The 18,237-nt window shown below is 42.8% G+C and overlaps 1 protein-coding gene across 2 annotated transcripts; it reads right to left on the bottom strand.

Moving 5' to 3' along the window:
- LOC135907012 (leucine carboxyl methyltransferase 1-like) lies at nucleotides 1–18,215 on the bottom strand. 2 transcript variants are annotated; one of them, XM_065438666.2, is made up of 7 exons: nucleotides 17,578–18,215; nucleotides 16,329–16,512; nucleotides 15,698–15,754; nucleotides 15,365–15,609; nucleotides 11,030–11,139; nucleotides 1,085–1,168; nucleotides 1–609 (listed from the first exon to the last, which is right to left on the bottom strand). In XM_065438666.2, exons 1-7 carry the CDS (start codon nucleotides 17,773–17,775, stop codon nucleotides 471–473), a joined length of 1,017 nt encoding a protein of 338 aa, XP_065294738.1. In that variant the 5' UTR covers nucleotides 17,776–18,215; the 3' UTR covers nucleotides 1–470. The 2 variants fall into 2 exon arrangements, with proteins under 2 accessions (XP_065294738.1, XP_065294739.1); XM_065438667.2 differs by lacking the exon at nucleotides 15,698–15,754 and having other exon boundaries at nucleotides 17,578–18,210.
- Nucleotides 18,216–18,237: the final 22 nt, after the last annotated feature.

Here is an 18,237-nt window from a genome sequence, read left to right on the forward strand (position 1 = left end):
TTGGTTGTTTGCACATGCTTTAATAATGCTTCTGACATCAACTTTCACAGGATCACAATGTTGTGCCATGTAACTTGAATGGCATAGAAACCAAGGTAGACCGAATATTAAGCAGGCTGTGCTGCGGTAGGTTCATAAAACTATACAGTGGGCAAAACTCATACACCAACAAGCACGCCCCAGCAAAGCACAGGAAACCTGCTTTGTTAGCAACAAAAATGGGAGTGCTGTAATGAAACGAATGTGCGGTAACCAACAAATTTATCACTGGGATACTGCATTTATGAGCACACAGTAATGTAATGCACTTCATTTTCTTCCACATTCTGATCCCCGCCCCCAAAAGGTTTTCAGTGCTACTTCCAATTCCCTAGGCAACACATATGCCACATGAGATGTCCACATGTGCTGCCCAGACAGGATAGGCACCAAACCAAGTCTGACAGTTTTTGTTCACAACAGTTGGCACATCAGTGGCTGTCAAGTGGGAAACACAGCTGCTCAAACTTGGAGGGCACACCTCCACCCTTGTACGCTACGCAGAGGCAGTAGTGGGACAACAGTTGATCCAATAGCTCCCGTTCGTCCAGCATCTCCAATTTCTCCACCCTGGAAGGCAAATAAATGAGAAATACCACGTTAGAACTCAACAGCGAGATATTTTTCACTGGCTTTTCCTTTTTCTTTTCTTTCTTTTTACGTGCAAGATTTATTGTATTTTCTATATTTAAGTTTGCCTGCAGGGCATTTAATTATGAAGAAAGAGGATTTTAAAAGCACAAAAATAAGGCTCCAATCTGGAGGCATATAATGAGAAATGAAGAGGTAATAAATTTAGCATTAAATATGGGGGAAAACAAAATGTTGCATATGAAACACACCAATAATAAGGTAATCTTAACTCAATAATCTGGCTGTTTGGGTGTGTTGGTAGACGTGAGAAAAAACAGGTGGTGGAGAGAGGTACACACTGTTGATATGTTTAACTGACAGTTAATTGCTAGAAAGTTCAAGCCTTTCATTGGTACAAAGTTATAATACAGTGCAGAAATTGACTGCAACCACCTGTGCTTGCATGACTAACCTGTGTAATTCCAGGGCAGGGAATGACTGGTAGACCTGGTTCATAGTCCAGACTTTGCACACTTCCCAGCCTGACTGGCGAATCCTGCATTGTCGACAATGCAAGCAGCTTGTTGAAACAAAAGGAATGCCATGCATTAATTTCTACTCGGCAAAAGTGCCTTCAAAAGGCATCACTCAACAGACAACATATTTCTTACTAGTTTGCTCGCATTACAACGGACCTTGATAATCTGGCAACAAAGCTCCGTTTTATTCGAAGTCTGTGATATCGGAAACACCTCACTTCCGAAATTTTGGTCACGATGTGTAACATTATAGCAAAGAGTGGGTGACAAACATCCAAAGTAACAAAACAAACCAAAAAGTTTTGAGGATGCTTAAGTTTCGCCTTTAAAGAGTGCAACGCAATAGCATTCAAAGATCCCTGACTGCTTCTCAAGCTTCCCGGCACCTGTTGCTTATGTAACCGTAATGTTTACCAAGAAACGCTGGTGGCAAACTCTATGCACGAAGACGAGCATCGTGATAGAAACGCAGCCTCTTGCGTGGGCCGCGATGCGGCAGAGGCGAACGCCATCTGGAGCTGTTACAAGAAACCAAGTGGCTTTATGGCCTTTGAGATTTGCGAAAGGGGTTTAAGTTTTCAGTTTCTGCCTAACAGAATAATTATGTTTTCTCGTTTATTCAAATTACAATCCGATGCTCTCACGTCTTTAGGTTGTGTGTAAGTCATACTTTATGATTATTCTAACATATCTCACCTTGAGAAATTCAATTAGTTCAGTAACTTGCTAGTGCTACATGGAGGGCCTGCATGGTTGGGTATCCGCGGTTCAAAATGATTTTTGCTGAAAAGGCGGCCGACGCAGGATGTCGACGCTGGACTTTTTTTTACACTGGGCTCTTGCGTTAAAAAGTTGCAGTTTCACCTGAGAGGCGAGGCATCGATTGCGATATGGTGTCACGCTTGCACAAGTAAACATGAATACATTTTGCTCGATGACTGCGAAAATTTGCTGTCAAAATGTTGGATTGAGGAAGCGCAGTAGCAGCAGCGAGTGAATTGACCTTCGTGCTGTCTCTTGCTTCAATGTGAACTAAACGTGGGAGGCACAGCGCATACCAAGCTACCAGGCCTGGGGCACTTTGTCCACATTGCAGATCGCTTTTAATATACGGTGCCTGGGTGGGTGAACATTTCGTCCACATGGCAGATCACTTTAAAGATATGGCAGCAGCCCCGGAGTATATCTCTCCCTCGCCTCCCCCCCCCATGCCTCGCGCATAAAAGAAGGCGCGCTTCCACCCTGCCCCACCTTGCTCCCTCACGTGCACGATATTGAGCCACGATCATCGGCTGACCCTCGCAAGTGAGTTGTCAGCACATGTCGACACGGCAAAAGTTCGTTTTATACGCCCGATTTTGACAAAAATTGCTGCTAATTTTGTCTGCTGTAGCCGATAGTGGGTTGTAGCGTGGTCCGTTAAAAGCAAATTTCGTTGCATTAGTACAATAGGTCAAGCAAACTAAGGTTGAAATATGGTCTGTTATATTAGAAAGTCTATTGTACATGGGTCTGTTGTAATGAGCATATACTTTATTAGAGAATACTAAAAAAAGAAGAAAGAAAAAGGCTTAATTAGAGAGTTTTAGTTTAGCATAAAAGCAGGAACAAAATGCACATGTGCAGATCACTAAACGACCCATAGTGTTAAGCATACATATACTATTTCTCAGATTTAATGTTAGTCTGTGTGTGGCTTATGTAAAACATGGCGGCGGTCCCAGCCGCCTGTTTCGAACTGAATTTGCTGTTGCTTCCATAGAATTCACTTAATTCGTAGCAGACTGTGTACATGGCTTTGACTGTGTAAAAGGCTGCTTCAACAACAGGGTATTATGGATAACCTTGTGGAGTTTTTTGAGATCACTTTTTGGTTTGAATGCATTGAGGTCTAATGAAAGAAACTTCTGCGATGGCAGTACCACCCAACGGCAAGGTCGAGACATAGGTGTGACGGCACATGACCATCATGATCTCCCGATCTTGAAGGCCATGGACAACAGGCTTGTACTGATTTCGCCCCGGATCAGCATACGTGGAAAGTACAACTACAATGCGCTGCCTGTCCCACTTTTCAGATGTGCATGCACAGCTTATACAATACATAAAATCACTTATGTGTATTATATATATGACACCTAAGTGCCATTCGAATAGCGTCCCACATGGAAACTACGCTATCACGCTATACTAAAACTCACTTTTTGCAAAGTTCGAAATATTTACAGCAGAAATCCCAAGTCGGCCTATTGTGTCTAATAACAACACACCTACTGAGTCACTATCTAAATTCTGAAATCGCCACCTGTCAAACATCCCCACCACCCTCACATCTTTCGTTCAAGACGTGCCCCACTTCCTTCGAATTACTGACGGCATCAACGCGAACCAAATCCTTTCTGAGGGCGCTATTCTAGTCACTTTGGATGTTTCGCCCTTTACACCAACATACCCATGAGTGAAGGAATTGAAGCCGTTTAGTCTAAATCCCTCGCAATCAATCCCCAAGCGCACGCTCCTGAAGTTTACCTGTCGCTCCTTAGGTTAGTTCTCATGCTAAACTATTTCGAATTGGATTCTAATCACTACCTGCAAACTTTCGGCACTAGCACGGGTACACCATTCGCTCCCACGTATGCGAACATTTTCATGGAACAGCTTGAAGGAGACCTGTTGAAATCCTACCCTTTAAAACTCCACACCTATCTTCATTACATTGACGACATATTTATAATATGTGAACACGGCAAAAGCACCTTAAGCGACTTATTTAGCCATTTCAATCGCTTTCACCCGAGTATTAAATTTACTGCTCACCACTCTCCTAGTCAGATCAACTTCCTGGACATGACGGTCTACATAGAAAACGGAAAACTGACAACGGCACTTTACCGGAAGCCTACGGATAGCCAGCAATATTTAAACTACAACAGTTATCACCCGCGACACTGCAAGCAAGGAATTTTTGTCGGACAAGCAAAATGAATAAGAATCTGCAGCGAAGACGATTATATCCACCACCTAAATTACCTTAAAGTAATGCTAGCAGAAGGGAACTATCCCCAAGTTACTCTCGATAGAGCTTGTGATCCTGCATCACGATTGGGGAGACAGTCGGAATTGGCGAAGAAACAGCCCACACCAGAATCTGACGGACCACCGGCCTTTATAACAAAATATTCTAATGCACTCCCAAACATAAACAACATCCTACGAAAATACCACCCAATATATCAAGTAATGAGCGTCTGAGAAAAGCGTTCCTGGGTGTACCTAGGGTTACCTATCGCCACAACAGGAACTTTAAAGACATGTTAGTGCATGCAAAAGTCAGCCAACAGCATTCCCCCGTAATAGAAGCATATTGTCGCCCCAGGTGCAAAACCTGCAGGCACCTTCAAAGTGACATTAAAATTAAAAGCACCGCAAATAGTTATACACACGAAGTCAAATCTAGCTTCACTTGTACAAGTTCGGATATGATTTATATGGTTGAATGTTCCTTCTGTAAGAAACAATATATAGGTGAAACAAGACAATCAATGAACGTCAGATTAAACGGAGATCGTGCGGACACAGCTAAAAAGCTTCCCAAAGCCGTCGCCGAGCATTTCAACCAACCAGGTCATAACTTTGATGAACTTAAACTCTACATCTTACAGTCAAATTTTTGTTCTGAACGAGAAGCAAAATAAAGAGAATCATACTTTATCTATAAGTTCAAGACAGTGCAACCAATAGGCATAAACATTTCAAAGGGAGCTTTAGAATCTATTCGCTATGCTAAATTTCAAGTTATAGACAACAAATACTTAGTTTGGTTTCTTAGCTTTCTTTTTTTCATTTTTCCCCCTTTCTTTCTTCTTCTTTTTTCCAGCCAGCGTGTCAGATGCTGTTGACATGCTGGCTAACACGCAGGCATTGACACATGCTTGATAGACGGTCAGGTCACACACCTTTGCTCGTTGCCACACTCACCCGCCTTACACCCTCTCCCCTTTAGAAGAACTCCACCTATAAATACTGTGGTGAGGAAAGCATATGCCGCCTTGAAGAAGACAAGTCCACTTGTCGAGACGTTGGCTCCTGCTTTCACCTTGTTCTCATTTTGCTCATCATCCTAATGTCACATAGTGACAAATAACATTTAGGTCGATTTTGCCAGTTAAGCATATAATAGTAGTCGGGTTAAAATTTATATTTCTAAATCTAATTCAATTCTTTCTTTCCTTAAAACTTGCCAAGCCCTAGTGTATCATGGTTAAAATTTTTAATGGCAGGTGAAGCTTCTCTAGGAATTTGAAAGTGGCATTGCCATGTGCCTTTTACCGGTAGTTTCATGCCCTTTTTGGTAAACCAATATGCTACAAATGTTGCTTTCATTTAGTGATGCCGTATCTACTCGAGTAATTCTCGCACTCACATAATGCACACACTCCCCTCATGGCCCATCAAAAATGAGATCACACCCCCAAATATCGCAGCGGCAGATGTCATCTGCTCGTTCTGACCACTGATGATGATAGCGTATGCCAGCCGAGCACCATGTCTTATTAAAGCATGATGCACATTATCAACGAGTGCAGCCCTTGTCTTAGTCCCTAGCACACAGCCCTAGTCCAGAGGTCGGCCAAGAGACATTTTATTTATTTGCTTAGTGGTTCCAGGTTTAGTGTCTGCAAATAAATCTTGCTTTGTGTTAAACCTGTGGTTCTACTGCTAAGTCCTGTTTGGAAGTACTTCTATGAGCTTGTAGTGGATGGCGTGAGAACCCCGATTTGCAGCAGTTTCGTTCATTTCTTTTTTTTTTAGCACTTTGTATGTTCTTGCAGTAAATTTTCCTCACATAATTATCGCACCCCCCAAACTTCGCATCATTTTCCACAAAACGAAAGTGTGAGGATTATGCGAGTAAATATGGTACATCTGCTGTATCAGAAGTTTCAAGTTGTGCTGAATGTGCATTTACTTCCCTTTGGGTGTCTATTTAACCTGCTAATATCAGGCAAGATCAGAAGCTCACTCGACTGATATACCGCTGCAGAGGTGAGAAGGAAACACTTTAATGGAGAACACTATAACACACACAGCAAATATATTTGAACCTTGACTCAGTCATATCTATGGTTTGAAAATGACAAATCAAAGCATAAACGATTACATACCTAGAAGAAATTATAGCTCACTTAATTTGTAATCCATCTTGTTAACAACTTCTGGGTGCAAGAACACGCACTAGTATACACTCACACACAGAAGGGGTTTTTCTTGAGTGTGTGACTGCGTGCATGTATGTGAATATGTTTTCTTGCACCCTGAAGTTGTTATCAATGTTTCTTTGTTTGTTTGTTTATTTATACTGTCAGTCCAAGAATGGACCATTACAGGAGTGGATAGAAATACAACAAAAATATACAAAATATTGGTACATGTAGATAAAAAAACAATACAATAGCAGTTCCTGTAAAAAGTGACATGCGGTGATCAAGGACACTCGCAGTATGCGCATCAGAAATAGAAACAGTTGCTATGACACATCCATATCCAGGAAAATAAGATTCTCCACACCAGCAGTAAAAGCACTGACAGAAGAATATGTGACAAGTGGATTGGGTAATTCATTCTATTCTTTGATCGCCCTCGTAAAAAAACTATGCTTGAATATATATCATTCCGTGTAACTGGCGGCTGTGTGTATAAACTGTGCTTGTGTCTGGAGCGCTGATCTGGTGAAATTACACAGAAATCAGCTAAATTAATTCTAACCTGGTTATGAATAATTAAGTATTAAAACTTCAGTCGGTCAAACTTAGTCCTTGGTTCTAAAGCGTAGAGGTTTGCACGTCTGCATAGTTCAGTAGGAGAGTGCACAACGCTGATACTTAATAAATATGAATCTGGAGGAAAGTAGTTGAACTCTGTCCAATTTATGACGGTTGGTTACAGTGTTTGACATAAAAATTGTAACAGCGCAAACACATGCAACCACAAAGTATCAAGGACAAGACACAGAGCTTGTGTCTTGTCCTTGTTACTTTGTGATTGCATGTATTTGCGCTGTTACAATTTTTATGTCAAGTATGCACCAACTCGCCCAGAAAGAAGTTTTAATGGTTACACTGTGCCGGTCCCATACAATCTTAGCGTATTCAATAATTGGCCTTACTAATATCTTATATGCCAAGCTTTTCACTTCAGGAGTTGCGCTGTACAGTCTTCGCCTGAGAAACCATAAGACTTTGCTTGCCCTGCTACACACCTGATTGATATGCATATTCCACCTTAAATCTTGAGTAAATATTAGTCCTAGATATTTATATCCTGTTCCTCTTTTTAGTTCGTTTGGATTGATGCTGTATTTGTACCGCAAAGTCACTTTCTTTCTTGTTATGGTCATACAAACTGATTTTACTGGGTTCAGTGACATTTGCCATTCATTACACCATTTTAATATCCTTTGTAAATTGTTGTTAAGGTCTAACTGCTGACTTAAACATTCGACCCTATTGTAAATAATGCAGTCGTCTGCAAACAACCTTAGTGGAACAGTTATATCAGAAGGCAAATCATAATTAAATATAAGAAATAAAAGAGGACCCAAGACACTGCCTTGGGGTACTCCAGACAAAACCGGTTTGGACATGGATTTAATTTTATTTATTTCGATGTACTGCTCACGAGACTGAAGGTAGGATGTAAACCACTTATTAATATTTAGATTTCTAAATATTTCATCCATTTTTGGCAGGGGTCTAGGATGCGGTACTTTATCCAACGCTTTGGCAAAGTCTAAAAAAATTAGGTCGACCTGTCCTCGGCAATTTAATGTTTATGAAAGATCGTGAACGGTTTGAACAAGCTGTGTTATTGTAGACAACCTCTTGCAAAAACCATGTTGTGGTGGTGATAATAAATTGTACGCTTCTAGGTAATTTGACAGATGTTTACAAACGATATGCTCAAGCAGTTTGGAGCGGGTACTCGTAAGAGAAATAGGCCTGTAGTTTCGTACCTCAGATGTGCTCCCACTTTTGTGAACTGTAATTATTTTAGCTTGCTTCCAGGCTGTAGGGAAATGTTCCCTCGGTGAGCAAAGACTGAAAGACTACGGTAAGATATTTAGCAACCCACAGAGCATACCTATATAGGAACTCGTTCGGGATGCTATCAGGGCCGGGGGATTTCTTAATGTTAATGCGCAGAAGAAGCTTGAGGACTCTTTCCTCGTTGAGGAGAAGGTCAGATGCTGAAGGGCGGTCAGAGGTGTCATGAAAGTACGGAAGTGTGTCATTGTCATTGGTGAACACGGAGCAAAAAAAGGAATTGAAATTTTCTGTACGTTCTTGGGTAATCATTTCATCCTCATCTTTATATGGTTTGTTTAGAAGGGTTTACATATATCCAAAATTTACTAGGTGCTTTATGAAGGGAATTTTTCAGTGTTACATTAAAGAATCTCTTCTTGGATTCCTTGATAAGACCGTTTAAGTCGAGCCTCATGTTATGAAGCAAAGTCTTGTTTTGGGCGCTAGGATCTCGAGAACAAGCTTTTCGTTTCCTTCTTATCTTCTGTTTGACATGAATTATTTCCCTTGTAATCCATGGGTTATTTCGTTTGCATTTTTTGACGCCTACAGGGATAAATCATGTAACACAATGCATCGTAACCTTGGAAAAAAAGTCCCAGAGATCGTCAGTGCTACCATTGGATTCATAAACAGATAAAAGGTTATCAAACAACCTGTCAAGGTAATCAAAGACACTAACATCATCAGCAGCTTGAAAGTTTAGATATTGGATGCTTGAATCCTGGTGCAAGGAGTACGATGACATGTTCAAGGACAGAATAACCATTTTGTGGTCAGATAACCCTTCATCAACAAGACAGTCAATCACATGCGGTGGCAAAGCATTTGAGATTAATATAAGATCAAGTACAGATGACGTTGTTGCACACACCCTAGTATATTGGTTAACAAGCTGGGTTAAATTGTAAGAATATATTAAATCCAAAAACATCTCAGAAGATGTAACATCTATATCTCCGGCTACATATGAATCCCAATCAATAGCCTGGAGATCAAAATCACCTAGTAACAGTATGCTGCCTTGCTCTTTCACGTACGTTTCCATGAATTCTCTTAACAGCAAAATGTGTTCTATTGGAGAGTTTGGAGGCCTGTATACCGCTCCAATGAATACAGTGCGATTATTCAATTTTGTAGTAATCCATACAGCCGCAATATTTTCTGGTACTTCTGAAGTGAAAAATGTGATATTTCATTTCACCAGAAGGGCCATGCCTCCGCCTCTTCCATCTTGATCCCTGCTAACCAGCGAATATCCGGGTGGCGTGATTTCGCTATTGAATTTTTATACAACAAGGTTTCAGTAATTGCAGCAATGTCAGGTGCGTGATCAATAACTAGAGCTTCAAGTGCATGCGCTTTGTTTATCAGGCTTCTTGCATTTACGTTGATTATTTTGAAGCCAGCATGTTGGCCCTGCATGCGTCAATTATCACTTGCTCCTGAATAAGTTTGTAGTTTGCACCTTTCCTCACGTCCTTCATTCCAGCTGTACAGCATATTGTTTACCTTTAATTTATCAAAAAGAAGCTTTGCTTTATTTCCTGCTTTCTTTTCCTCACTTGCCGAGTCCCATAGCTTTTTTCTTATTCCCTGTACTCTTTTAGAGAAATCTTCACTTACGCTGTAATCCATGTCTTTCAGATTTGTGCAGTTTTGCAAAACTTTCATTTTATCCCTATAGCCTGCCATCCTCAGGATGACTGGTCGAGTTCTACCAGAAATTTTCTTGCCTAACCTATGAATTCTTTCAATAGAAGATACACTCACTTTCAGAGTAGCACTGAAGATTCCGTCTTTTACTTTGCTTAATAGGATCTCTTTATTTTCATGTTTGTCTTCTTTAATTCCTCTAATGATAAGATTATTTCATCGTGAACGGTTATCCAGATCATCCAGATGTTTGAACAGACTGGATGTCTCAACGCTGTGGTCAGCTACAATTCCCTCAAGAGTTGCGAGCCTGCTCAGAGTCTCGTCTAAGCTTTGTACCTTAGTCTAGATAACAAGAAGCTGGTTCTGCATGTCTAGGATTCTTGTTTCAAACGAGTCTTGGTTGTCCTGAACCGCAGTGAGTTTAGACAAAATTTCCATCTGGTTATGGAGCAATTCCCTGTATAATGTGACTGCATAGACGTCCATAAACGTGGAAAATGTCAAAATACTTTAAGCCAACAATTGTTCCAGCAAGTACGACTGTGGCTCTGTCTCTCATGGTCCAGAGATAAATAATCAAATTCGTTTAAGCTTGAGCAAATGATACAGTGTGCTGGGGACAACAATATTTCATTGTTCACAAAGCTCTGTGATTGTCACATTTGACGAATTGTAGTAACACCAACTTATGTCTGGTTTTGGTCAGTGAAAAGATATTCATCGCTAACCATTATACCTTCCTTGATGAGGAGGCGATTTCCCAAATGCTTGAGGGCAGTCTAGAAGGGCAAATAACACTACCCACATTGGTCTATATTGTCAAGTGCAGTTAATGTGTCAGCAAAACTATTGCCATTCTAGTGGTTTGCTCTGCCAGTAGCTTTCATGGCTGGTGAACTTACTGTGAAATATAGTGTGGTTAAGTAATGGCTAAAATGCAGAAGACATTCGTCCTCAGGGGCAGTCATTCTGTAGACTGGAAAGGGTAGTATTGACCCTTCCCTTGTATCTTCAAATGCCAATGCTCAAAGGTATAATTATTTTGCTGCTTTTTTCGTATTGGTCACCATTTACAGTGAAGTGGAAACAACGACAGCAATGTAACATTAATAAAGGAAAATACAATCCACTAGCCTTTCCTCCTGAGCTTTGATGGTAGTACATGCCTGCAGCCCCGCTAGAAGGCAATTGCGCTGCTTTAGGTTCTCCACCATCACCTCGGCAAACTTGTCAGCCATGTTGACCTGCACAGGTGTAACCAAACAAGACAAACGGAGTTAGAAAACTTGTACTGATTAACAGTGGACAAACAAGAAAAGCCTCAGTGCAGAGCCAACGTTTCAACACTTCTGTATCTATATGCTTAATAAGGTAAAAAACAAAGAAATAAAGCACTGCACAATCTACATGCACAAGTGTGTAGAAAAATTTTAAGACTGACCCTTTTCACGGTGATCCCATGGGTACCGCCATGTCTGATCACATGGTGATGAAATTGTTTGCCTGAGCTGCCTCCGTATTTACAATGGATGTGCATGACACCCGGTGCAGCTCAGCAAAACACTGTTTCGGCAGATATTGTCGACAGTAACAGGGTGAACGACACAAAGATTTGGCCACAGCTTGATGGAACAAGCAAGCACTTCCAAAGGTCCTTATGCCTTGTCTTAATGGTGTGAGCAGTGTATATGATGCCTGTACTAGAAGCGGGGCTAAGATATATTTTAAGCCATATAAACTTTACGCTTCTGAATTAAATCAGGATCAGTGTCTATTGCTCTTAGTTCTTTATTTGCGAAATGCTTTGAAGCAGTGGTTTTTCATGTTTCTGGCTCAGTAACGTTCCTCGATGCAGTCACTATCTGATTCTTTCTTTTCTGCCAAATCACTCGCAGGTTTGCTCAGGTGTGGCAAATTTGTTCTTGCGGAACACCAGGCTTGGAAAATAGATGTGCTGTATGTTATAATAGCTTGTAGCAAGGACGTATTTATCGCTAGTCACTCACTTACTCTATGGATCGTCACGAAGCATTCAGCTTCGAACAATTGTGCTGTCAGTATAGTCCACCATCCATGCTTGGGCGCATTAATTCAAGAGTGCACCTATTCACTTATTCTTGACATGTAGGCAATAGAGTGGGCATTGAGTTGGGGTGGATGTGCCTAGATGGGCGAGAAACTTACTATGCCAATGAATGCTGCTACACACTTTGCCATTGTGTGACGAGCGGTACTCGCTCTTGGCGATGTTTCGGGGTTGAAGTCCTTTCTTTTCTTTGGAGGTTAGTGATCTGACACCGATGGATGCGTGAATTTTTTTATCCTTGAAGAAAGCCATGCATCTCGAAGGGCTGGCAATACAGACAGTCCTTGTGTAGCAGCCATCCGTGAATTTGGCCGTACAGATTCATTTTATTCCTTAATATGCCTATCACTATTTCTGCATCCAACTACAGCACGCATCTTCCTTCTACCATTCCACATTTTGCAGCAAGGATGGAGTGCAGTGTATTAGCAATCACCCAGTTACATTTTCAACAGCTGATCACACAGGTAGTAGCGGTAATTGTTTCGCATTTGCTTGACGCAATGTGTGGTGTGCCGCCGAAAGTGCCATCTTGTTCTTCTAGAGCCTACTACTCTGCAGAAACAGTCTATAGTGGTATGAAGTGTCAGTATTGCAAAATCTGAAAAACTCCACTGTGTTAATAAAATTGTTGAACTTCATTTTCGGGAAAAGAAAAAACATTTTTTTTGACAGAGTGAGTTTGTATGCGATACAGTCGACTCCCGTTAATACGAAGTTCACGGAGATCGCAAAAAACTTCGAATTAAACGAACTTCCAATTAAGCACAAAACACAAAAAACGGCACTTTATTTGTGGCGAAATCGAGTATTTTCTCTAAGAAAAATAGTCGGTCATTTTGCTTTGCTTCTTCTTGCCGAATCGCGCTGCTGAAAGCAAGTTCTGCAGGCTGTAGATGTGGCGGAACGCTTTTTCCACGTTACCTTCAGCGGCAAAGAAGCGCTCCGCGAGAGCAAGGCCCGCAGCTACATCAGCAGCCTTAGGTTGCAGCTCGCCTTCAACGTCATCGTCTCTTTCCTGGGTCGCTTCCTGGGGCCGAATAATCTCTACAATTTCGCTATCCATCAGCGCACCACACGTTTAGACCGCCTTGTCTACGGCGACGTAATCTTCAAAATTGACGTCCCCGAGAGCATCACCAAAATCAGTGCCGTCGAGCTCGCTTGTTGACGCTTCCTCCGCTGAAATTTTAGAGGCATCCTCCGAAGAAGCTGCCACAAAACCGCAAGCCCTGAAGCAGTTTGCGATTGTTTCTTGCTTCACACGATCCCATGCTCGCGCCAACATGTGGATGGCACTAAGCAGGCTCACCTCGTACTTTGTAGAGCTATCCATACACAAAATCATGCGCTCGAGGAGGTGCCGCCTGTACAGGACTTTAACATTCTTGATGATGCCTTGGTCCATTGGCTGCAAAACAGCCGTTGTGTTTGCAGGCAAAAATGCGAGGCGTATTGCACTCAAGGCTGGCACATTCACGTGAGCATTGCAGTGATCGACAAGGAACAACACCTTGCGGTTCGAAGCAGCAAACTTGCGGTCCAATTTGCTTATCCAGCTCTTGAAGATTTCGGCCGTCATCCAAGCTTTTTTGTTCGCCTCATAGTCCACAGGCAGCGTCTTCACTCTTCACTCCTTTAAAACATCTCGGCTTCGCGGCTTTCCCGATCACAAGTAACCGACATCGATCCGTGCCAGTCATGTTTGCCGCGATCAGCACCAACACGCTCTCCTTGCTGCGTTTGCCCCCAGCACAGTCGTCGTCCTTGAATGTCAGGGTCTTCTCTGGTAGAAGCCGATAGAAGAGTGCAGTCTCATTTGCATTGAAGATGTCTTCCGTTCTGTATTCGGCGAGATATTCACGCAGCTTTCCGTCCCTCCACGTGGCGCATGTTTCCTGGTTAACGGACGCCTTTTCACCACACACACTCTTGAAAACCAGGTCATGGCGATCTTTAAAGCGCGTCAGCCATCCATCTGACGAAACGAAGTCATCGATCCCCAACATTGCTGCAAGCGTTCGGGCTTTCATCGCAACGATGTCTCCGCTGAGAGGAAGTTCGTTGCTCCTGGCCTCCCTAATCCAAACCAGCAGAGCCTTCTCCAACTCTGGGTAAGCGCCGGTGTGCATTCACTTCCGAGAAGTCTTGAACTTGTCGTTCTCAAATGCATCCATTATTGTGCGCTTGTTCTTGATGTAGTTTGAGAGCGTGTTCGGCTTGATCCCGTACTTCCGTGCTATGTCTTGTTTGGCGGCACCTCCCTTCTCAACTTCCTTCAAAACCTCGACTTTCGTTGCCAGGTCCAGCGTGCGATAAGAGCCACGGTTTGCCATGGCTATGAACTGCGTGACTAGGTACAGTCAATTCCGAATCACCCGAGGAACAACCTAGCCTACGAGCTTCCCGCACAAAGGCGCTCGACCAACACACGCCTTGACATACGCTGCGCACGCTGCAAGACTAATCTCGTACAATCTCGCCACTGCCAGTATGCAGCGCTGCATGCACCTATGGCACCCGCAAGGCCTCAGCGATCAGCTTCGGCAACGCGCGGCAGCCGCGCGTGGCCTTCAGTGGAAGCCGCTTCGCCTCCCGCCGGAGCTGATCGCGGAGGCCACGGCAGCCGTAGCAATGAATAATCGCGCCGCTCCAAGAAGGATGGCGTTGCGGGCGGCTGCGGTGGCGATGACACCAACGCGGAGCACGGAACTGTTGCAACACTTGAAAAATTGCACATTCTACCAAAGAATGACGGTCACCTCGAGGATCCCAGCTGAAAATTAACTTCCAATTAAACAATATTGCTGGATGAGGACTTCGAATTATCGAGCGATTTCTTCTACAGGATTACATGCAAAACTGACGGGACCAGCACTTCACTTCTAATTAACCAAAAATTCCAATTAAGCGGCTTCGAATTATCGGGAGTCGACTGTATATTGGTAATAAAGTGAGCACTACGCATTTTTGTCAATGAAACTAACAATGTCAACTGAACTTGCCAGTCTGATCTCATGTGAAAGGGGACCTCAGATGCCAATAGAAGAGGGCCGGTATAACGTAACGATTCTTTTCGCTTGGTTCTGTTTCTTTTTTATCAGTCACTGCTGATGAGTTGGCAATCCTGGTGATAATATAGGTGGAGTGTGCAATTGGATTACAGACAAAAAGGAAAGGAATTGGAATCAGAAAATCTTTGCATTATCCCGGCCCAAAAGTGCAGCATGGAGAATCAAACTGCAGAGTAGTAAGGTCTATTTTACTACAGTGATTGCCCTGCATTATGTCATTCTTCATAGCTCGCACATAGCTCAGGGCTGTTAAAATGGTCCAGACAATGTGACTACTATCAATACTGTTGCATCAGTGCACCAACTCACGGGGTCATAGGAAACGAGCACTGCATTCGGGAAGTTGCGTGTGATCCAGGACAGGAGTGCCGATGACTCGTCGCAACTCATGTAGACAAGAACACACTCTGCGATGAACATTGTAGGCAGCTTAAGGTCTAGTCCAGACTCGTGCACCACCTTGGCTTCGAACACATCAAGCTCGCGCAGGTCACAGCCCACCAGGTGGTAGTGGCCAGCATGCAAGTCTGAAGCGCTGACCCGGACATCATCATCTGCATACATGCAAGCAGTTGCACTATTATAAAGGCAGCATCACCTCGTGAAAACTGCAAAGAAGCAGCGGCACATTTTGTACTTAACCCAAGGTTGGTGTGCTAACACCTGATGCACGATGGATCAGCAGCTGGTTAAACGCATCTAGAAAGGGCAAAAGGAGACAGTGACATGCAAGTAGACAGTGAAACGTACAGAAAAAGTAACTAGCATGCTGGGAAAGAACAAAAGAGGTCCCAGCATCATAGCACTTGATGGGCATTGGCAAGGATGCATCTTACTGTAAAACAGCAGACCAGAAAGGCCAGCACTCAAGGGTTGAAGCATTGAAGGAGAACTAATAGGTTTTAAAAACAAGTTTGTATTGTGCTGCACAGTCAAAAGTGCAGCCAGATTCATAATACATGGACAGTGACCCGAGGACATGTAAACATAACTTTTTTTTCCCCCAATATGTATATATCATTGTTCCGGAGAAAAGTGACAATAGAAAGCACTCCCTTGAGGCTCTACTCTATAATTTACACCAACACAAAGTATAATAGCTAACCTTGCTTAAACGATCACAAAACTGGTGACAGAAAAGAAAGCTGCCGACACATCAGAAATGCATAACGGAAACATGACAAGACCATACACAACACATAGAAAGTCACTTGTAGAAGTATCACCTGGAAACATCAAGAAAACAAGTACAAGTGATGAAGATAAAACAGACCTTCAGTGGCTATGCCTTTGAGGAGCTGTTTGCGCAGTCTGATGTAGTAGCACTTGCGTGTGGTGACAGCAGGTAGGTCTACTTCTACGAGGCTCTTAAACTGCGCTTTCTCGTCCATGAGCCGCCAAAACAAGGTGTCGAAGCCCGCACCCAAATTGACGATTTGGCACTCAGGACCGCAGACCTACGGGCAAAAACATCATAACTGATATACATGCTCAATAAATGAAACGAAAACTACATTTATCCTTGATAGAGAGAGAGAAAGCTGATCACACTTGTTTAGCAAGCTAAATTGCCGCTGTTGCTTTGACAACTTGACAGAAAAATGTGACAGCACATCATCAATAAAGAGCACATTTGACACTGGCAGAATCAAATAATAATAAATACATGCAAAGCAAACGTCCCATTTAAAGTGTAGCTTTCTTTACCTACTTTCCCAGTTGTCCCATGGCTACCTGGATGCTGTTGTATCAGTCGGTCGCTATATCTTCGCAAGTATATCTATGAATATATATGCAAAAGTTATATGTGCACGAACGAAAGTACAAGTGAACTGACTTTTTAAACCCTTGTATGCTGCCCAAGCATGTGCGCCTCTGTTCAGTGTAACAAAGAAATAACTTCCAAAATAAAACCTGTACATATAATGTCACCTCACAGACACCTCTAAAGCACACCGATCTGTTAATAGAATGGGGAATTTCACGAATTCTTTGATTTACTTCATTTGATTTAGCCATTCAGCATGTGCCACTGGGGATGTTCCCGTTTTTGGTCAATCCTTCAGAATGGGTATATCCGACTGTCACACAAGAGATGAATTCCTAAGGGTAGTTCGACGCGTGGCGTAATTTTCTGTGCATACATCTGCCATCGCCATTCTTCTCTCGACAAGCATCATACATCGTTTTCGTCCTTGTGACAACGCTACGTGTACGCCTTACACTGTGCATTCGCTTGAATTGGTGTTTGCATTCCAGCATAGCTTCTAAACGATACCGTGTATAAATATGAAAAGATTGCATGACACTAGAGCTGTGATCTTTACGGTGGATAAAAAGAACTTCCATGAGAATAAATGCTGCTTGGGATGAAAGTAAACAAAATTGCACGCCGCACCGTTAATTGTAGAGCAGTTAATAAACCACTTTACTAAAGCTTCACTTCACATAGCTTCCAACATGTGCATTGGATCTGCGCATTTCTCTCTCTTTCTTTAAATCAAGTTGGTTGCTGCGCTCACCTTGAGGAACTTGTCCAAGAGCATTTTGACACCCTGAACTCTGGCATAGTAGCCGCGGCTGATCTCAGGTGTCTTGCGTTCCGTTGCCTTGACAAAGTACTGTATGTAAGGATCGTGCCAGTAGCCCTTCGTAACCGCATCCCTTTTGCTCGAAGTGGCATCAATGTTGGTTTGTATCACAGGGTCCTCTTCACTCATAGCGCACTGCTGTCAACCTCGTTTCCAACTTCGGCGGCACCGCTTCTTCAGGAGCTCGTCTCACCAGCAGTTACTGGGAGCGCTGCAGTATTGTCGCAGAACCATAACCCGTAACCTCCATGCAGCAACGCTAACGCTACACAGCAGTGATTAAATGATCACCACCAGCGCCGCAAACCCGCATAGGCGTGGAAAACAGATCGAATCCTCAAAAACAACCAAGTAGCATCGCTATCATCATCTGCACTACATCATTTCACGGACAAATGATTTGGCCAACTTCCTGAATCAAAAAGCATGGAGTTCTTAAGTACCGCCAGGTACCGCCGTTGATACGGTTCGCGGAGACGTAGCGGGATCACTTAGCTTCAGTAAATGTGGCATCAAACGTCAATTTTAAATATTGACGACGTAGAGCTTAGAACTGCTCGCTTGCTTCTGGATCGATGTACAGAGATGAAA

The sequence above is a fragment of the Dermacentor albipictus genome, chromosome 1, assembly GCF_038994185.2.
Source record: "Dermacentor albipictus isolate Rhodes 1998 colony chromosome 1, USDA_Dalb.pri_finalv2, whole genome shotgun sequence".
Lineage (NCBI taxonomy): Eukaryota > Metazoa > Arthropoda > Arachnida > Ixodida > Ixodidae > Dermacentor > Dermacentor albipictus.